Raw genomic sequence first — 17325 nt, forward strand, 5'->3', positions numbered from 1 at the left:
AAATCCAATTGATATTTGGTCAGTACTAATGTAAGTTCAAGATACTGGAATACTGTATACCAAAGCATGTTTGTTATTGCTCTATCTATGTATGATATTGAATAGACAGAGGCTAGATGTATTGGTTCATGTCCTGTGAATGCACTATTGTAATCAATTATGCTCCCCCATAATCCAAACCCCAGTCAGTCGTATACTAGCAGAGCTGATCTATAATATAGATACAGCAAAATGGCCCATATGTGGAGTCCTATTCCACTCTGGACAGTCATTGAGTGCAGATTGAAGATTTACACAGATTAACAAGGTACAGTATGTGGATCAGTGTCTATTTTAAAGTATCCAGAGAGGAATTAAATGAGGACAGGAGCCTGGACTTTACCCCGCAGGGAGATAAAGTACTATATCTATCAGAGTCTGATGACATCAACATGTTGAGTAGGAGAGAGATAATGATAATTAAAGACAGAGCGAGAAGTGGGTATGTATATAAGACATGAGAGAGAGAGATGGTGTGATAACAGAAGGAAGATGCCAAACTAACAGCATTACAATGCAAAATCACAAGTTGTGCATTCTTAGCTTACAAAGAAGTTCCAAATTCCTTGTCATGTTTGTTCTATAATTTGTGATGTACTAGCTTCACTCTCACACTGACTATTGCTTTTATGTTAATCATGACAGAAGGGTTGGTTTCAACTCCAGCTGCAAATTACATCCAATACACTATATTGATCTGATAGTTAGTTCTATGCACAATACCACCCTCCTGTTAACGATTCGTTCTTTCAGGCATATTTATCTGCAGTGTGTGTGTGTGCGCCAACCCTTTTTGTCCCCCACTGGCTCCCATCCCATAATACGACCAGACCGCACTGATTAATTATTTGCCCAGTGAGGTGTATCCACGGGAACCATGCATTCCTGACACACATCATAGAGAGAGAGAGACACACACACCCTTGAACGAGGAAGGGAGGGATAGAAAGAAGGAGCATACTGAGTGTGTGAGTGATACTGAGAAGAGGAGTGAGCAGAGTGAACCTGTAACTCAGTCTAACACACACAGACAGACGGAGGGATCTTTACAGCAGCAACGGAAGCAGCAGGAGCGTGGTGTGGGACAGAGAGGGATGTTGTCTGGCTGAGCTGGGACATCTCCCTCTCCTGTCTGTCTGATGGAGAGCAGAGGGACGCAGCACAGTGAGTACTACAGGCTGTGTGTGTGTGTGTGTGTGTGTGTGTGTGTGTGTGTGTGTGTGTGTGTGTGTGTGTGTGTGTGTGTGTGTGTGTGTGTGTGTGTGTGTGTGTGTGTGTGTGTGTGTGTGTGTGTGTGTGTGTGTGTGTGTGCGTGTGTGCGTGTGTGCGTGTGTGCGTGCGCATCCAGAAGATATAAATTGAGGTAGGGTTTGGGGAGTTGTGAAGGGCTAAGGAAGAGAGACAATGATCAAGAGGAAGAGATTGAAATTGTTTGTGTGTATTTCTTAGCACTTGGTGAAGGCGGGGTTGACCTATGGTTATTTTGCATACAACCTTCCCACAATGTTCTGGGAATGGTGCAGGATAGTTGCTTGGCTTTGGAACATTTCTCAGGACATTTAAGGAACTTGACAAAATAACTTTATTTTCTTGGTGTTTCATTACTTTAACAGAACATTTCCAAAAGTTCAAACATGGTAACATTTAATATATATCTTTTGTCATGTTCTAGGATTGTTCTCCTACTGGTTTGACTTTGAGCATTTTCTCAATTAGTTCAGAGAACATGAAGAAACAACGTTCTTCTGTTGGAATTTCAATACTTCAGCAAAACGTTTCCAACAGATTTCCTCATGGTTCTATTTTAAGTAATGTCCCTTGTGGTTCTATTTAAAGGCATGTTCTCAGAACATTATGAAAATGTTCCATAAAAACGACACGAAAACATTAGTAATGTTCAAATAACTTTTTAATTATTATATTGAAAATCCTATACATTCCGTCTTCTGCATCAACAAAACTCTATCTATCCTATGTCTTGTTAAGTGTGTTCAGGTGTGTTGGTCGAGCCCACTAATTGGCCACACCTGACTTTAATGAGTGCTTGTTTCCTCTGAAATGGGGTCCATTTGAATAGACCAAAATGAACAGTTTTGTATGAGTTAAAAAAAATACTAGTTCCATCCTGGTGGCGCAGTGGACTAGTTCCATGGCTAGAGAATAGAAGATCGTAGGTTCAAACCTCACTGATGCTGTGCCACAAATGATTATTGAATTCCTAAGCAAATTCATTTCCATGTGTCCTATCTGTACCTGGAGTTCAAAACTATTCACCTAAGCTAGCAGTCTTTTTGAAAAATTCAGTGAATGTTTTATGGAAGTTATACAAAAAAAACTCTAAATAACCTCTAATTTCTGTTCTCAGAACATTAACAAAACCTCCCAGGAAAACTTTCAGGAACCCATAGTAAAATGTTCTCAGAACCTCCCGGCAACCTAAAAATTAACGTTCCCAGAACATGTTTAAAAAACGTTAAGTTTTACCGGTCAGGAAACGTATGACTTCATTCCCAGAACCAATGGGAAACCCAAGATGTAGGTTCCCACAACTTCCAAAGAACCAAATGTGCTAGCTGGGTGTGTAGGAATATATATGGTAACTGCTGTGCTACTTCCTGAGAGCATTGGCAGAGAGAGGCATGGAAAAATCTCACGGGGTATGCGTGTATACATTGAAGGGTATGTTGTTTTCTAGTGGAGGAGAAGAGGGATATGGCTCCAGTTTTTTGTATTCTGACTTTGAGGTGTGTGTTGTCTGTGTTCTGCAGGTGAGCTGATACTAAGGTGTGTGGGGTCGAGGTGAAAGAGGAGTTCGCTGGGAATCATGTGATTGGACAGCGATGTTTACCTGCATCATGTGACTTCACAGAGAAGATTATACTATAGGGTCTCCATTATGGCTGTTGTGATGTGTATCTCTCTCTTCCTCTTCCTGCTCCTCCTCTTCCAGTCCCTCACTCCTCCCCTCCATCTGCATGCCTTCCCCCTGGCGGCAGAGGCACCACCTCACCCACACACAGACACACAGACAGATGTACAGGTTTCACACAGCCCTTTAGGGGCATCCTGGGCTCTGGTAGGCCTCAACGCTGGAGCCAGAATGGCCGACTCTCTGGGTTGGTTTCCAGGGCTGAGGGGCCCCATACTGGAACCTGAGGAAACTGAGAAACAGGACTACACAGACGAGTTTCAAGGAACTATTGGTGAATACCATGATTTGCTGGAAAGCCCTGAGCAGTCACCTAAAACTGTCCCCAGACAAACAGGGCTGGAGACATTCAGATTCACAGAGGCAGACAGTGTCACTGCATGGATGGAAATCAAACCCCCAACTGGGACCTTATTTAGGAATGGACTACCAGACAGGATCCAGGATGGAGATCCTGAAAACGAGCTGAAAGAGAGCAACATCAGGGAGAAAGCTGGATCCCCACTAACAACTTCACAGGATGGACAGACTCCTCTGGTACATCTGTCACTCCCACAGAATGGAGATAGTATTGGTAGACCAACACCCATCCTTCTCTTTCGCTCTGACTATACAGAGACCCCAGGCTTTAATCCACTCACTAGGCCTACTTTACCAACCCCAGTGACAGCACAGCTAGGCTCCACTACTGACCCGGACCAAGACCAACCCATAGCCTTGGCCACAGACAAAGGGTTGCTATCTCTGGACCAACCAACCACCCCACACAGAGACATGATGGAAAGAGATATCGTGATGGAGACTGGAAACTTCTCAGAACTGGAGGACGACACAGAAAACCTCACAGATTCAGGAACAGACACAGGTAAGACAAACTTCTCAAATCCAACCCCCATTCCCGTCTTATGTCCGCTTTTACAATACGCTCAGGATGTTAGTAAGAAAGAATAGGATATTGATCAGAAATAATTGTCCTATTTTTCTATTTTGTGTAACACTGGTGGTGAATTAACTGATTTACTGTGGAAGTGTGACGAGTATCCCCTTATATATTTCCCTTCATGACATCCTACCTCTGATGTCAGGAAATGTGTATTTTATGTTTCCATACCTCTGTAGCAGTACATATTAGTTAGTGGTAGTATGTTTTCTGTTGAAGTCAAATCAAATCTTATTGCACATACACATGGTTAGCAGATGTTTATGCGAGTGTAGCGAAATGGTTGTGCTTCTAGTTCCGACAATGCAATAATAACCAACGCGTAATCTAACCTAACAATTTCACAACAACTACCTTATACACACAAGTGTAAAGGGATGAAGAATATGTACATAAAGTTATATGAATGAGTGATGGTACAGAACGGCATAGGCAAGATGCAGTAGATGGTATCGCATACAGTATATACATGAGATGAGTAATGTAGGGTATGTGAACATATAAAAGTGGCATTGTTTAAAGTGGCTAGTGATACATGTATTACATAAAGATGGCCAGATGCAGTAGATGGTATAGAGTCCAGTATATACATATGAGATGGGTAATGTAGGGTATGTAAACATTATATGAAGTGGCATTGTTTAAAGTGGCTAGTGATACATTTATTACATACATTTTTCCATTATTAAAGTGGCTGGAGTTGAGTCAGTATGTTGGCAGCAGCCACTCAATGTTAGTGGTGGCTGTTTAACAGTCTGATGGCCTTGAGATAGAAGCTGTTTTTCAGTCTCTCGGTCCCTGCTTTGATGCACCTATACTGACCTCGACTTCTGGATGATAGCGGGGTGAACAGGCAGTGGCTCGGGTGGTTGTTGTCCTTGATGATCTTTATGGCCTTCCTGTGACATCGGGTGGTGTAGGTGTCCTGGAGGGCAGGTAGTTTGCCCCCGGTGATGCGTTGTGCAGACCTCTCTACCCTCTGGAGAGCCTTACGGTTGTGGGCGGAGCAGTTGCCGTACCAGGCGGTGATACAGCCCGACAGGATGCTCTCGATTGTGCATCTGTAAAAGTTTGTGAGAGCTTTTGGTGACAAGCCAAATTTCTTCAGCCTCCTGAGGTTGAAGAGGCGCTGCTGTGCCTTCTTCACCACGCTGTCTGTGTGGGTTGACCAATTCAGTTTGTCCGTGATGTGTACGCCGAGGAACTTAAAACTTACTACCCTCTCCACTACTGTCCCATCGATGTGGATAGGGAGGTGCTCCCTCTGCTGTTTCCTGAAGTCCACAATCATCTCCTTTGTTTTGTTGATGTTGAGTGTGAAGTTATTTTCCTGACACCACACTCCGACTGCCCTCACCTCCTCCCTGTAGGCCGTCTCGTCGTTGTTGGTAATCAAGCCTACCACTGTAGTGTCGTCTGCAAACTTGATGATTGGGTTGGAGGCGTGCATGGCCACACAGTCGTGGGTGAACAGGGAGTACAGGAGAGGGCTCAGAACGCACCCTTGTGGGGCCCCAGTGTTGAGGATCAGCGGGATGGAGATGTTGTTACCTACCCTCACCACCTGGGGGTGGCCCGTCAGGAAGTCCAGTACCCAGTTGCACAGGGCGGGGTCTAGACCCAGGGTCTTGAGCTTGATGATGAGATTGGAGGGTACTATGGTGTTAAATGCTGAGCTGTAGTCGATGAACAGCATTCTCACATACGTAGGTATTCCTCTTGTCCAGATGGGTTAGGGCCGTGTGCAGTGTTGTTACGATTGCGTCGTCTGTTGACCTATTGGGGCGGTAAGCAAATTGGAGTGGGTCTAGGGTGTCAGGTAGGGTGGAGGTGATATGGTCCTTGACTAGTCTCTCAAAGCACTTCATGATGACGTAGTCGTTTAGCTCAGTTACCTTAGCTTTCTTGGGAACAGGAACAATGGTGGCCATCTTGAAGCATGTGGGAACAGCAGACTGGGATAAGGATTGATTGAATATGTCCGTAAACTGTTACTGTAATTTAGTTATTCCAATATGTTTTCATTAATTGAATTCCCTTAATCTATTTTATGAGAATTTGTAAGATTCTTGTTTGCATAAAATAGACGTAGACCAGACTTTTCAATAATAGGTAACATAATTTATTCTCGGAGCGCGCTGCCAAGTTACCACGAGCAACAGTTTATATACAATAACATGACGTCACTTCATTGCTCCTAAAATGAATCTCCTCCTCCAGACCGGGTCAAAGGGAACTTTAAAAGTTCATTTTGAGTTCATTCTGACCCCCTAGCACATACACAGGACACACAACACAGCTGAATTAAGTTTTGACTCCTCACCGTAATCGATCACCATTTAGCTGACAGTTCTAATTAACAGAAAACCTAGGAATGCACTCACAGCCTTATCTAAAACACCCCAGAACTCAGTTTCGTCGGTTCAACCATAGGTTAACTACCTTATCTGTTTACTTAATCCACAACCCATTCCTTCCTTCCCAGTTGGAATGGTGTTCATTAACTTTAATTACTCCTTGTCCGTGTCACACAATCCCTTCTTATGAACTCATATTGTTAATCAGATATAATAAAACAGAGTATAAGTTTACTTAGTTACAGTTCCATTTAAAATGATTTGTTCAGTCATTTAATCATAATTTTCCTAACATAAACACAACTGGTCTGCGCATGCTCTGAGGACGCGGCTGGGGATGCCGTTTGGGCCTGCACCCTTGCGAGGGTTAACATGTTTAAATGTTTTACTCACGTTGGCTGCAGTGAAGGAGAGTCCGCAGGTTTTGGTAGCGGGCCGAGTCAGTGGCACTGTATTGTCCTCAAAGCGAGCAAAGAAGTTGTTTAGTCTGTCTGGGAGCAAGACATCCTGGTCCGCCATTGGGCTGGTTTTCTTTTTGTAATCCGTGATTGACTGTAGACCCTGCCACATACCTCTTGTGTCTGAGCCGTTGAATTGCGACTCTACTTTGTCTCTATACTGACGCTTAGCTTGTTTGATTGCCCTGCCCTCTGCAGCTACACTGTTTGTATTCGGTCATGTTTCCGGTCTCCCTGTCCTGGTTAAAAGCAGTGGTTCGTACTTTCAGTTTCGCGCGAATGCTGCCATCAATCCATGGTTTCTGGTTTGGGAATGTTTTAATAGTTGCTGTGGGTACGAGAATCGCAGATGCACTTGCTAATAAACTCGCTCACCGAATCAGCGTATTCGTCAATGTTGTTGTTTGATGCAATGCGCAACATATCCCAATCCACGTGATCAAAGCAATCTTGAAGCGTGGAATCAGATTGGTCGGACTAGCTTTGAACAGACCTGAGCGAGGGAGCTTCATGTTTTAGTATCTGTCTATAGGCTGGAAGCAACAAAATGGAGTCGTGGTTAGCTTTTCCGAAAGGAGGGCGGGGGATGGCCTTATATGCGTCGCGGAAGTTAGAATAACAATGATCCAGGGTTTTACCAGTCCTGGTAGCACAATCGATATGCTGATAGAATTAGGTGAGTCTTGTTTTCAGATTAGCCTTGTTAAAATCCCCAGCTACAATGAATGCAGCCTCAGGATATGTGGTTTCCAGTTTACATAGAGTCAAATAAAGTTTGTTCAGGGCCATCGATTTGTCTGCTTGGGGGAGAATATATGCTGCGGCTGTGATTATGATCGAAGAGAATTCTCTTGGTAGATAATGCTGGTCGACATTTGATTGTGAGGAATTCTAAGTCAGGTGAACAGAAAGACTTGAGTTCCTGTATGTTGTTATGATCACACCACGTCTCATTAATCATAAGGCATACCCCCCCGGCCCTCTTCTTACCAGAAAGATGCTTGTTTCTCTTTCTTGTTTCAATGTGTGAAGAAACCAGCTGGCTGTACCAACTCCGATAGCATTTCTCGAGTGAGCCATGTTTCCGTGAAGCAAAGAACGTTACAGTCTCTGATGTCTCTCTGGAATGCTACCCTTGCTTGGATTTCATCAACCTTGTTGTCAAGAGACTGGACATTGGCGAGTAGTATGCTCGGGAGCGGTGTGCGATGTGCCCGTCTCCGGAGCCTGACCAGAAGACCGCTTTGTCTGCCCCTTTTACAGCATCGTTGTTTTGGTTCGCCTGCTGGGATCCGATCCATTGTCCTGGGTGGTGGGCAAAACACAGGATCCGCTTCGGGATAGTCGTATTCCTGGTCGTAATGATGGTGAGTTGACGTTGCTCTTATATCCAGTAGTTCCTCCCGACTGTATGTAATAAAACCTAAGATTACCTGGGGTACCAATGCAAGAAATAACACGTAAAAAAAACAAAATACTGCATAGTTTCCTAGGAACGCGAAGCGAGGCGGCCTTCTCTGTCGGCGCCGGAAGTAAGTGTGTGTTGGAAAGGAATGGGACTTGTCTGCTCTGTCTTCTCTGTGCCACAGTGTGTGTGTGTGTGATATGTATTCTGCCAGCAAACACGGTTGTTTTATATTCACAGGGCAGTTTACTCCACGCCTCCTCATCTCCCACTCCTTCAATCCCCGTTCTCTTCTCCCCTCTCAATCCCCCCTTCATCTCCCATTCATCTCTACCACTCCCTCTCTCTCCTCTGTCACAGACACAATATCTCCCTCCCCTGCTGTCCTGTCTTCTTTAACAGCTAAACTGAGGGAGACTGTGAATTAATTCCATGTGAATAACAGTAAATGAGATGAATGGCAAAACATAGCTGGACTGGTGGTTGTCGGACATCCCAGAGTCGCCTCTTCCCTGTTGACTTTGAGACTGGTGTTTTGCGAGTACTATTTTTTGAAGCTGCCAGTTGAGGACTTGTGAATTGTCTGTTTCTCAAACTAGACACTCTAATGTACTTGTCCTCTTGCTCAGTTGTGCACCGGGCCTCCAACTCCTCTTTCTATTCTGGTTAGAGCCAGTTTGCGCTGTTTTGTGAATGGAGTAGTACACAGCGTTGTATGAGATCAGATACTTAACTAGTCTAAAGAAGGACAGTTGTATTGCTTCTTTAATCAGAACAACAGTTTTTAGCTGTGCTATCATAATTGCAAAAGGGTTTTCTAAGGATAAATTAGCCTTTTAAAATGATAAACTTGGATTAGCTACACAACGTGCCTTTGAAGTGATGGTTGCTGATAATGGTCTGTATGCCTATGTAGATATTCCATAATAAATCAGCCGTTTCCAGCTACAATAGTAATTTACAACATTAACAATGTCCACCCTGTATTTCTGATCAATTTGATGTTATTTTAATTTAATGAACAAATAATGTGCTTTTCTTTCAAAAACAAGGACATTTCTAAGTGACCACAAACTTTTGAACTGTAGTATGTGTATATATATATATATATATATATATATATATATATATATATATATATATATATATATATATACATATAGTATGTGTATATAGTAGTATGTCTATATATATATGTATATACATACGCACACACGTATATATATATATATATATATATATGTGTGTGTGTGTGTGTGTGTGTGTGTGTGTGTGTGTGTGTGTGTGTGTGTGTGTGTGTGTGTGTGTGTGTGTGTGTGTGTGTGTGTGTGCGCGTATGTATATACATTTGAAGTCGGAAGTTTACATACACTTAGCCAAATACATTTAAACTCAGTTTTTCACAATTCCTGACATTTAATCATATTACTGTCACGTTCTGACCTTTATTTCCTTTGTTTTGTCATTATTTAGTATGGTCAGGGCGTGGGTCGGAGTGGGCAGTCTATGTTTGTTTTTCTATGATTTGGGTATTTCTATGTTTCGGCCTAGTATGTTTCTCAATCAGAGGCAAGTGTCATTAGTTGTGTGTTGGTGGGCGGTGGCACACAGGTTAATTCTATAGGCGAAGCCAGATAGGAGACCTGAGCCAACTTTCTGTGCTTACCGGGGGGGAGGCAGCTAGAGAGCAGAGGCAGCCGGGCAGGCACCGTGTTATGCTGTGAAGCACACGGTGTCCCACGGTGTCCCCAGTGCGGGTGCATAGCCCGGTGCGGTACATTCCAGCTCCACGTATCGGCCAGGCTAGAGTGGGCATCGAGCCAAGTGTCATGAAGCCGGCTCAACGCATCTGGTCTCCAGTGCGTCTCCTTGGGCCGGCTTACATGGCACCAGCCTTGCGCACGGTGTCCCCGGTTCGCCTGCATAGCCCAGTGCGGGCTATTCCACCTCGCCGCACTGGCAGGGCGACCGGGACCATTCAACCGTGTAAGGTTGGGCAGGCTCGGTGCTCAAGAGCTCCAGTGCGCCTGCACGGTCCGGTCTATCCGTCACCACGTCCACGCACCAGCCATCCGGTGGCAGCCCCCCGCACCAGGCTGTCTCTGTCTCATCCTTACAGGTGCTCCCGCCTGTCCAGCGCTGCCGGAGCATTCCTCTCCAGCGCTGCCGGAGTCTCCCGCCTCTCCGGCGCTGCTAGAGCCTTCCTCCTCTCCAGCGCTGCCGGAGCCACCCGTCTGCCCAGCGTTGCCGGAGCCTCCCGTCTGCCCAGCGCCACCAGTACCGCCCGTCTGCCTGGCGCCGCCAGTGCCGCCAGTCTGCCCGGCGCCGCCAGTCTGCCCGGCGCCGCCAGTGCCGCCAGTCTGCCCGGCGCCGCCAGTGCCGCCAGTCTGCCAGGGGCCGCCAGTGCCCCTCAGCCCAGAGGCGCCAGAGCCCCTCAGCCCAGAGGCGCCAGAGCCCCTCAGCCCAGAGGCGCCAGAGCCCCTCAGCCCAGAGCCCCTCAGCCCAGAGCTTCCGCCCCTCTGTCCCAAGCTGCCCCTCAGTCCAGTGGGGTCATTTAGAAGGGTCGCCGTGTTTAGGAGGCCACGGAAGCAGACAATAAGGCGGACTAAGACGATGGTGAAGTGGGGTCCGCGTCCCGCGCCAGAGCCGCCACCGCGGACAGACAGACACCCACCCAGACCCTCCCCTATAGGTTAAGGTTTTGCGGCCGGAGTCCGCACCTTTGGGGGGGTACTGTCACGTTCTGACCTTTATTTCCTTTGTTTTGTCATTATTTAGTATGGTCAGGGCGTGAGTTGGGGTGGGCAGTCTATGTTTGTTTTTCTATGATTTGGGAATTTCTATGTTTCGGCCTAGTATGGTTCTCAATCAGAGGCAGGTGTCATTAGTTGTCTCTGATTGAGAATCATACTTAGGTAGCCTGGGTTTCACTGTGTGTTGGTGGGTGATTGTTCCTGTCTCTGTGTTTGCACCAGATAGGGCTGTTTTGGTTTTTTCACATTTCTTGTTTTGTTAGGTTATTCATGTATAGTGTCTATATTAAAGAACCATGAATAACCACCACGCTGCGTTTTGGTCCGCCTCTCCTTCACTTCAAGAAAACCGTTACAATTACAAATTCCCTGTCTTAGGTAAGTTAGGATCACCACTTTATTTTAAGAATGTGAAATGTCAGAATAATATTTATTTGTACTTTTATTTCTTAAATCACATTCCCAGTGGGTCAGAAGTTTACATACACTCAATTAGTATTTCATAGCATTGCCTTTAAATTGTTTAACTTGAGTCAAACATTTCGGGTAGCCTTCCACAAGCTTCCCACAATAAGTTGGGTGAATTTTGGCCCATTCCTCCTGAAAGAGCTGGTGAAACTGAGTCAGGTTTGTTGGTCTCCTTGCTCGCACACGCTTTTTCAGTTCTGCCCACAAATGTTCTATAGGATTGAGGTCAGGGCTTTGTGATGGCCACTCCAATACCTTGACTTTGTTGTCCTTAAGCCATTTTGCCACGTCTTTGGAAGTATACTTGGGGTAATTGTACATTTGGAAGACCCATTTGCGACCAAGCTTTAATGATGTCTTGAGATGTTACTTCAATATATCCACATAATTTTCCATCCTCATAACATCTATTTTGTGAAGTGCACCAGTCCCTCCTGCAGCAAAGCACCCCCACAACGTGATGCTGCCACCCCTGTGCTTCACAGTTGGGATGGTGTTCTTCGGCTTGCAAGCATCCCCTTTTTTCCTCCAAACATAACGATGGTCATTATGGCCAAACAGTTTCATCAGACCAGAGGACATTTCTCCAGAAAGTACGATCTTTGTCCTCATGTGCAGTTGCAACTCGTATTCTGGCTTTTTTATGGTGGTTTTGGAGCGGTTTCTTACTTGCTGAGCGGCCTTTCAGGTTATGTCGATATAGCACTCGTTTTACTGTGGATATAGATACTTTGTACTGGTTTCCTCCAGCATCTTCACAAGGTCCTTTGCTGTTGTTTTGGGATTGAGTCTCACTTTTCGCACCAACGTACGTTAATCTCTAGGAGACAGAACGCGTCTCCTTCCTGAGCGGTATAATGGCTGCGTGATCCCCTGGTGTTTATACTTGCGTACTATTGTTTGTACAGATGAACATGATACCTTCAGGTGTTTGGAAATTGCTCCCAAGGATGAACCAGACTTGTGGAGGTGTACATTATTTTTTTAGGTCTTGCCTTATTTCTTTTGATTTTCCCATGATGTCAAGCAAAGAGGCACTGAGTTTGAAGGTAGGCTTTGAAATACATCCACAGGTATACCTCCAATGGACTCAAATTTAGTTAATTAGCCTATCAGAAGATTCTAAAGTCATGACAGCTGTTTAAAGGCCCAGTCAACTTCGTGTATGTAAACTTCTATCCCTCTGGAATTGTGATACAGTGAATTTTAAGTGAAATAATCTGTAAGCAATTGTTGGAAAAATTACTTGTGTCATGCACAAAGTAGATGTCCTAACCGACCTAACCAAAACTATAGTTTGTTAACAAGAAATTTGTGGAGTGGTTAAAAAACAAGTTTTAATGAATGTATGTATACTTACAACTTCAACTGTATGTTGGGTATAGTGTGTATATGTCTGTTGTATTGTACAGTGCGCATTTGGAAATGAGACCTAAATCTCAACTTGTCTTCCCTGTTAAAATAAAGATAAAACAAACACATGCACATGTAACAGTTTACCTTCCGTCCCTCTCCTCGCCCCGAACCAGACAAACTCTGCACACACAGACAACATCATTACCCATCATGCCACAAAAGCCACGGCCCTTGCAGAGCAAGGGGAACAACTCCTTCAAGGTCTCAGAGCGAGTGACGTCACCGATTGAAACGCTATTAGCTAACTAACTAGCTAGCCATTTCACATCGGTTGCATACACATGCATGTGAAGAGGAGGGACCAGAGGTCTTGTCGCAGAGCGGCAGGGTAGCCTAGTGGTTAGAGCGTTCGACTAGGTTGCAAGTTCAAACCCCCGAGCTGACAAGGTCTTTCTGTTAACCCACTGTTCCTAGGCCGTCATTGAAAATAAGAATTTGTTCTTAGCTGACTTGCCTAGTTAAATAAAGGTTTTTAAAAAAGAGCTCTGTACTGTATTCACTGTATTTCTCTATGAAGAGGCATGTCATAGGCACATAGGGAATAGAAGCATCTACATTATTCAGATGATATGTATTCATAGGGGACAGACAGGAAAGGGTATGGGTATGTGCATCTACAATAGTATGTTATAAATTATGTAATGTTAGTGAGTGTGCCAGTTTCTGCAATCTATAAATAGTTCACAAATGAGAACAGCAATGGGGTCAATACTACCTAATCTGCCCGCACAGTCTCACTTTCCCTCCCTTGCTCCTCTCTCCCCTGGCTCTCTCTCTCTGACCCAGTTAGAGATTCCCAGTTACGAGCTACAATGTACTTTTGCACTCGCTGATGTTTCACCCTATGAAAGCCCTCAGATCTGAGGATAGGGGCAAGGAGTTGAGTTGGGCATCAGTTTCAACCATCTTTGTTTCTGTTTTACAGGTGTGGCTCCAGAGAAGGTGTGGCCTAAGGCAGCCACCAATGAGACACCTATCCTCGACTGCAGCCTGGAGACCAAGGCCACACCCTGCAACACAAATCAATCCTGGAGCCCTGTTTACCCTGATGACATCATCTCAAATAAATCCCAGCGCCCCATTCTGTCTCTAACCCCTCCTCTCTTCGTGCCTCTGTATTCTGATTGGAACTCAGCTCTGGTCACCTGGGGCTTTGCCTGGGAGGTCCACATCTACGGTCTAGGATCTGTGTTCGCTGCTTTAGGTCTGATATCTGTACTCTGCCTGTTAGGCCTGCCCCTGCGCTGCCCCCCTGGAAGCCCCTATTTCACCCTGCTGCATCTGTTCCTCCTGGCCACTGGAGGCACTAGAGCATTCACTCTGCTGTATGATGCTTATAGTCACCAGGACCGCCTGTCTGCTCTGGGCTCTCTCCTACTTTCTGAGCTACCCTTACCCTGCCTCACCTCTGCCTTCTCCCTCTCCTTCCTCCTCATCTCCCTCCGCTCTCGCATGCACCTCTCCCTCCCTTTCTCCCTCTCTCTCTCCCTCCCTCTCTCAGCTCTACCCCGGCCTTGTCTCTTGTTCTCCCTTTCCCTGTTGCACTTTGGGGCCTCCCTGGGCTCCATAACTCTCTTCCATGTCTTCCCCAGCCTCCCTGTCCTCCTCCTACTCCCCCAGGGAGTGTTCATCCTCCTCTGCCTCCTCCTCCCCTGCTCCTTCCTCCTCTTCTACTGCTTTGTACGACAAGACACCAAGCATGTCCAACGGCTGAGTGATGGTGAAGGAGAGGTAACAGGTTCCCCGGTGTTGGTGGGGCGGCCGTCCCGCTGCCCATTCGCTGAGGCTGGGGAGTGGAGCAGGGCGGCAGGGGCTGGGGTAGGAGGGTCTCTGTGCCTGTTAAGCTGTGGGGGGCTCCAGCTGTATGGGATGTTACATGCAATGGGGTTTGGAGGGGTGAGTGCTGGGGCAGGGTTTCAGCCCTGGCCTTGGTGGGGCTACCAGCTGGGCTGCAGGCTCTGTGAGGTGGGGGTGTGTCTGTCCTTGTCAATCATCGGCACTCATCCCCTCCTCTTCTGTTGCTCCAACTCCTGCCCCTGGACTAAACCCAACTGCAACCCCCGTCCGGGGTCCTGGGTGCAGCTGCCCTGTGCCTCACCCTCAGGAGGGCCTAGCCACCCCATTCCCCTCTCCCCAGCCCTCCCCCCTCCCTACCCCTGGTCCCTGGGGCAGGAAGAGAAGCTGGTGGTGTGTGATGTCATCAGTAAGCGCCAGTCCGAAGCGTTCCCCCTTTATACACTAATGGACCCCCCCTCAAACGGACTGAACCTGCATCCTAACCTTAACACCCACCCTGGCCAGAACAGAACTTCAAGACACCCCCACCTCCCTGACCCTCCCAGCCCACCATGGATGCCTCAAGCTGGGGTTGCATCCCAGGGCTCTTCCCAGGCTAGTCTAGTTCTGGACACTGACTCCACAATGTACCTGCGCCCCCCCTCTCCAATCGACCTGTCCCGGAGCATAGACCAGGCCCTGTACAGCGAAACCCTGTTCCCCCACAGTCTCTTCAGTCATCCCAGGCTACTCCACGCATCCTCCAGCCTCTCCTTGAACTCCCCTGGCTCCCACCTCAGCCAGAGTGCCTCACAACCTGGACACAGCTCAGCCGACAGCTCCCTCTACCGGAGCTCTTCCTGTAGAGATGTTGATATGTCTCCTACACGGCCTCCCCAGCCAGGGTGCTTCCTCCCAGGCCACGGTGAGCCCATCTCTCCCCCTGAGCGCTGGTGGAGAGGTAGTAACTCCAGCTGCATGTGCCAGGAATCCCTGAGTGGGTCTTCCCAGGGTCTGTTCTCCAGCCCGGGGGCAGGAGGGGCGCATTCGCATCCCCACTCCACGAGAGGGCAGCTCCCCTCCCAGAGCAGTCTGCCCAGGACGCTCCCCAACCTCTCCCACCACAGACGCTACCGCACCCTCAGCTCCTCCTCGCAGGACAGTCAGGGGGAGGGGCGGCTGGCGGGCAGAGAGGACCTGAGTGAAAGCAGGTTGCTGGAACGGGATCTGGCCGTACAAGCGGAGTTCGTCAACGTGTGCCGACAGATCGATGCTCTTAGCGTGTGCAGTGACACTATTGACCTGTAGGTCGATACTACTGGGTTTGAACCATGAGTCATCTATGCGCCACGAGACACTGTTAGTCTGCAGAGCTAAACCAATATATTTTTCTGTTATGTAAGGACATAAGGATATGATGTAAAATGCACAGAGATTATATATCGACCTCTAGAGAGATCTAAGGACTTAACTGATAAGCTAACGTTTGTGTTTGAGTGGTTAACATTGAGCTCAATTTGCTTTTTCACTGCTACATCAGACGTGTTTGGAGGCATTACTATTAATTACAGTTTTCTGGGATTCTACATGTAGAAAATAGACATAAGTTAGACTTAATTAGAACTAAATAAAGAGATACAGCTCTGTTTGATTAGTTATAAGTGTACAGTTATAGAGTTACAATATGTGCTAAATGAAACAACTTTCTGAACCAACCAATGTGAAGTAGATTAGAACACTAATGTAAGTGTAGTGTTGACGATAGCCATAGACATTTGCAAGATCACTTCATGCTTTAGTGGTACTTACTGGGGGAGAGGGAACATAGTGTAACAGATGCTGTCATACCTTACATTATATCTGTTTTTTTATTAAAACATTTCTTCTTATAAAGCATTTATAACTGGTGCCCTACCACAAGCGTATCTGTTTAAGTCGCAACAGCAATATCAACCAGGAGTTGTGTTAGAGTGTCCAAGTGCCAAATGTTGCTATGGAACCAACACCAAATCAATCTGAGAGATCTAACAACGTTTTTCAGACAGGAACTAATCTAACTGAAAACCAGCTCATCCTCTGATATTCACACTGACTTCAAACCTTTTTTCTACAAAGAGTATTTGTGTCATACTGTACATACATCATTAAAGGCTGTGTAAAATGTTTTATTTGTAAATACAATGTACATGGAAAACATTGATACTGTATGGCATGTATCATAGACAAGGTATGATAAACAAAACATTAAGTTTATGATGTTTGAAAACATAAGTCATTCATTGTAGTGTATGAACATACAACAGATACACTATAGATAATACTGTAGACCTTTAGGGATTCTCCAACTCTATACATTGTCATGAGCTACAGGCCATATCACATGGAGTTGTTTCAGTTGAACTTACAGTACCTGTCAAAAGATTGGACACACCTACTCATTCAAGGCTTTTTCTTCATTTTGACTGATTTCTACATTGTAGAATAATAGTGACGACATCAAAACTATGAATTAACACATATGGAAACATGTAGTAACCAAAAAAGTATTAAACAAATTAAAATAGATTTTAGATTCCACCCTTTACCTTGATGACAGCTTTGCACACTCTTGGCACTATCCCAAACAGTTTCACCTGGAATATTTTTACAACAGTCTTGAAGGAGTTCCCACATATGCTGAGCACTTGATCGCTGCTTTTCCTTCACTCTGCCATCCAACTCATCCCAAACCATCTCAATTGGATTGAGGTTGGGTGATTTTGGAGGCCAGGTCATCTGATGCAG

General features: G+C 45.9%; 1 protein-coding gene across 1 annotated transcript; it reads left to right on the forward strand.

The window, feature by feature from the left end:
• The first annotated feature begins 1053 nt into the window (after nt 1-1053).
• LOC139382233 (proline-rich transmembrane protein 4-like) lies at nt 1054-16706 on the forward strand. The gene is made up of 3 exons (XM_071126105.1): nt 1054-1203; nt 2808-3833; nt 13691-16706. Exons 2-3 carry the CDS (start codon nt 2936-2938, stop codon nt 15847-15849), a joined length of 3057 nt encoding a protein of 1018 aa, XP_070982206.1. The 5' UTR covers nt 1054-1203; nt 2808-2935; the 3' UTR covers nt 15850-16706.
• The last annotated feature ends 619 nt before the right edge of the window (nt 16707-17325 follow it).

This window comes from Oncorhynchus clarkii, chromosome 2 (genome assembly GCF_045791955.1).
Source record: "Oncorhynchus clarkii lewisi isolate Uvic-CL-2024 chromosome 2, UVic_Ocla_1.0, whole genome shotgun sequence".
Taxonomy (NCBI): domain Eukaryota; kingdom Metazoa; phylum Chordata; class Actinopteri; order Salmoniformes; family Salmonidae; genus Oncorhynchus; species Oncorhynchus clarkii.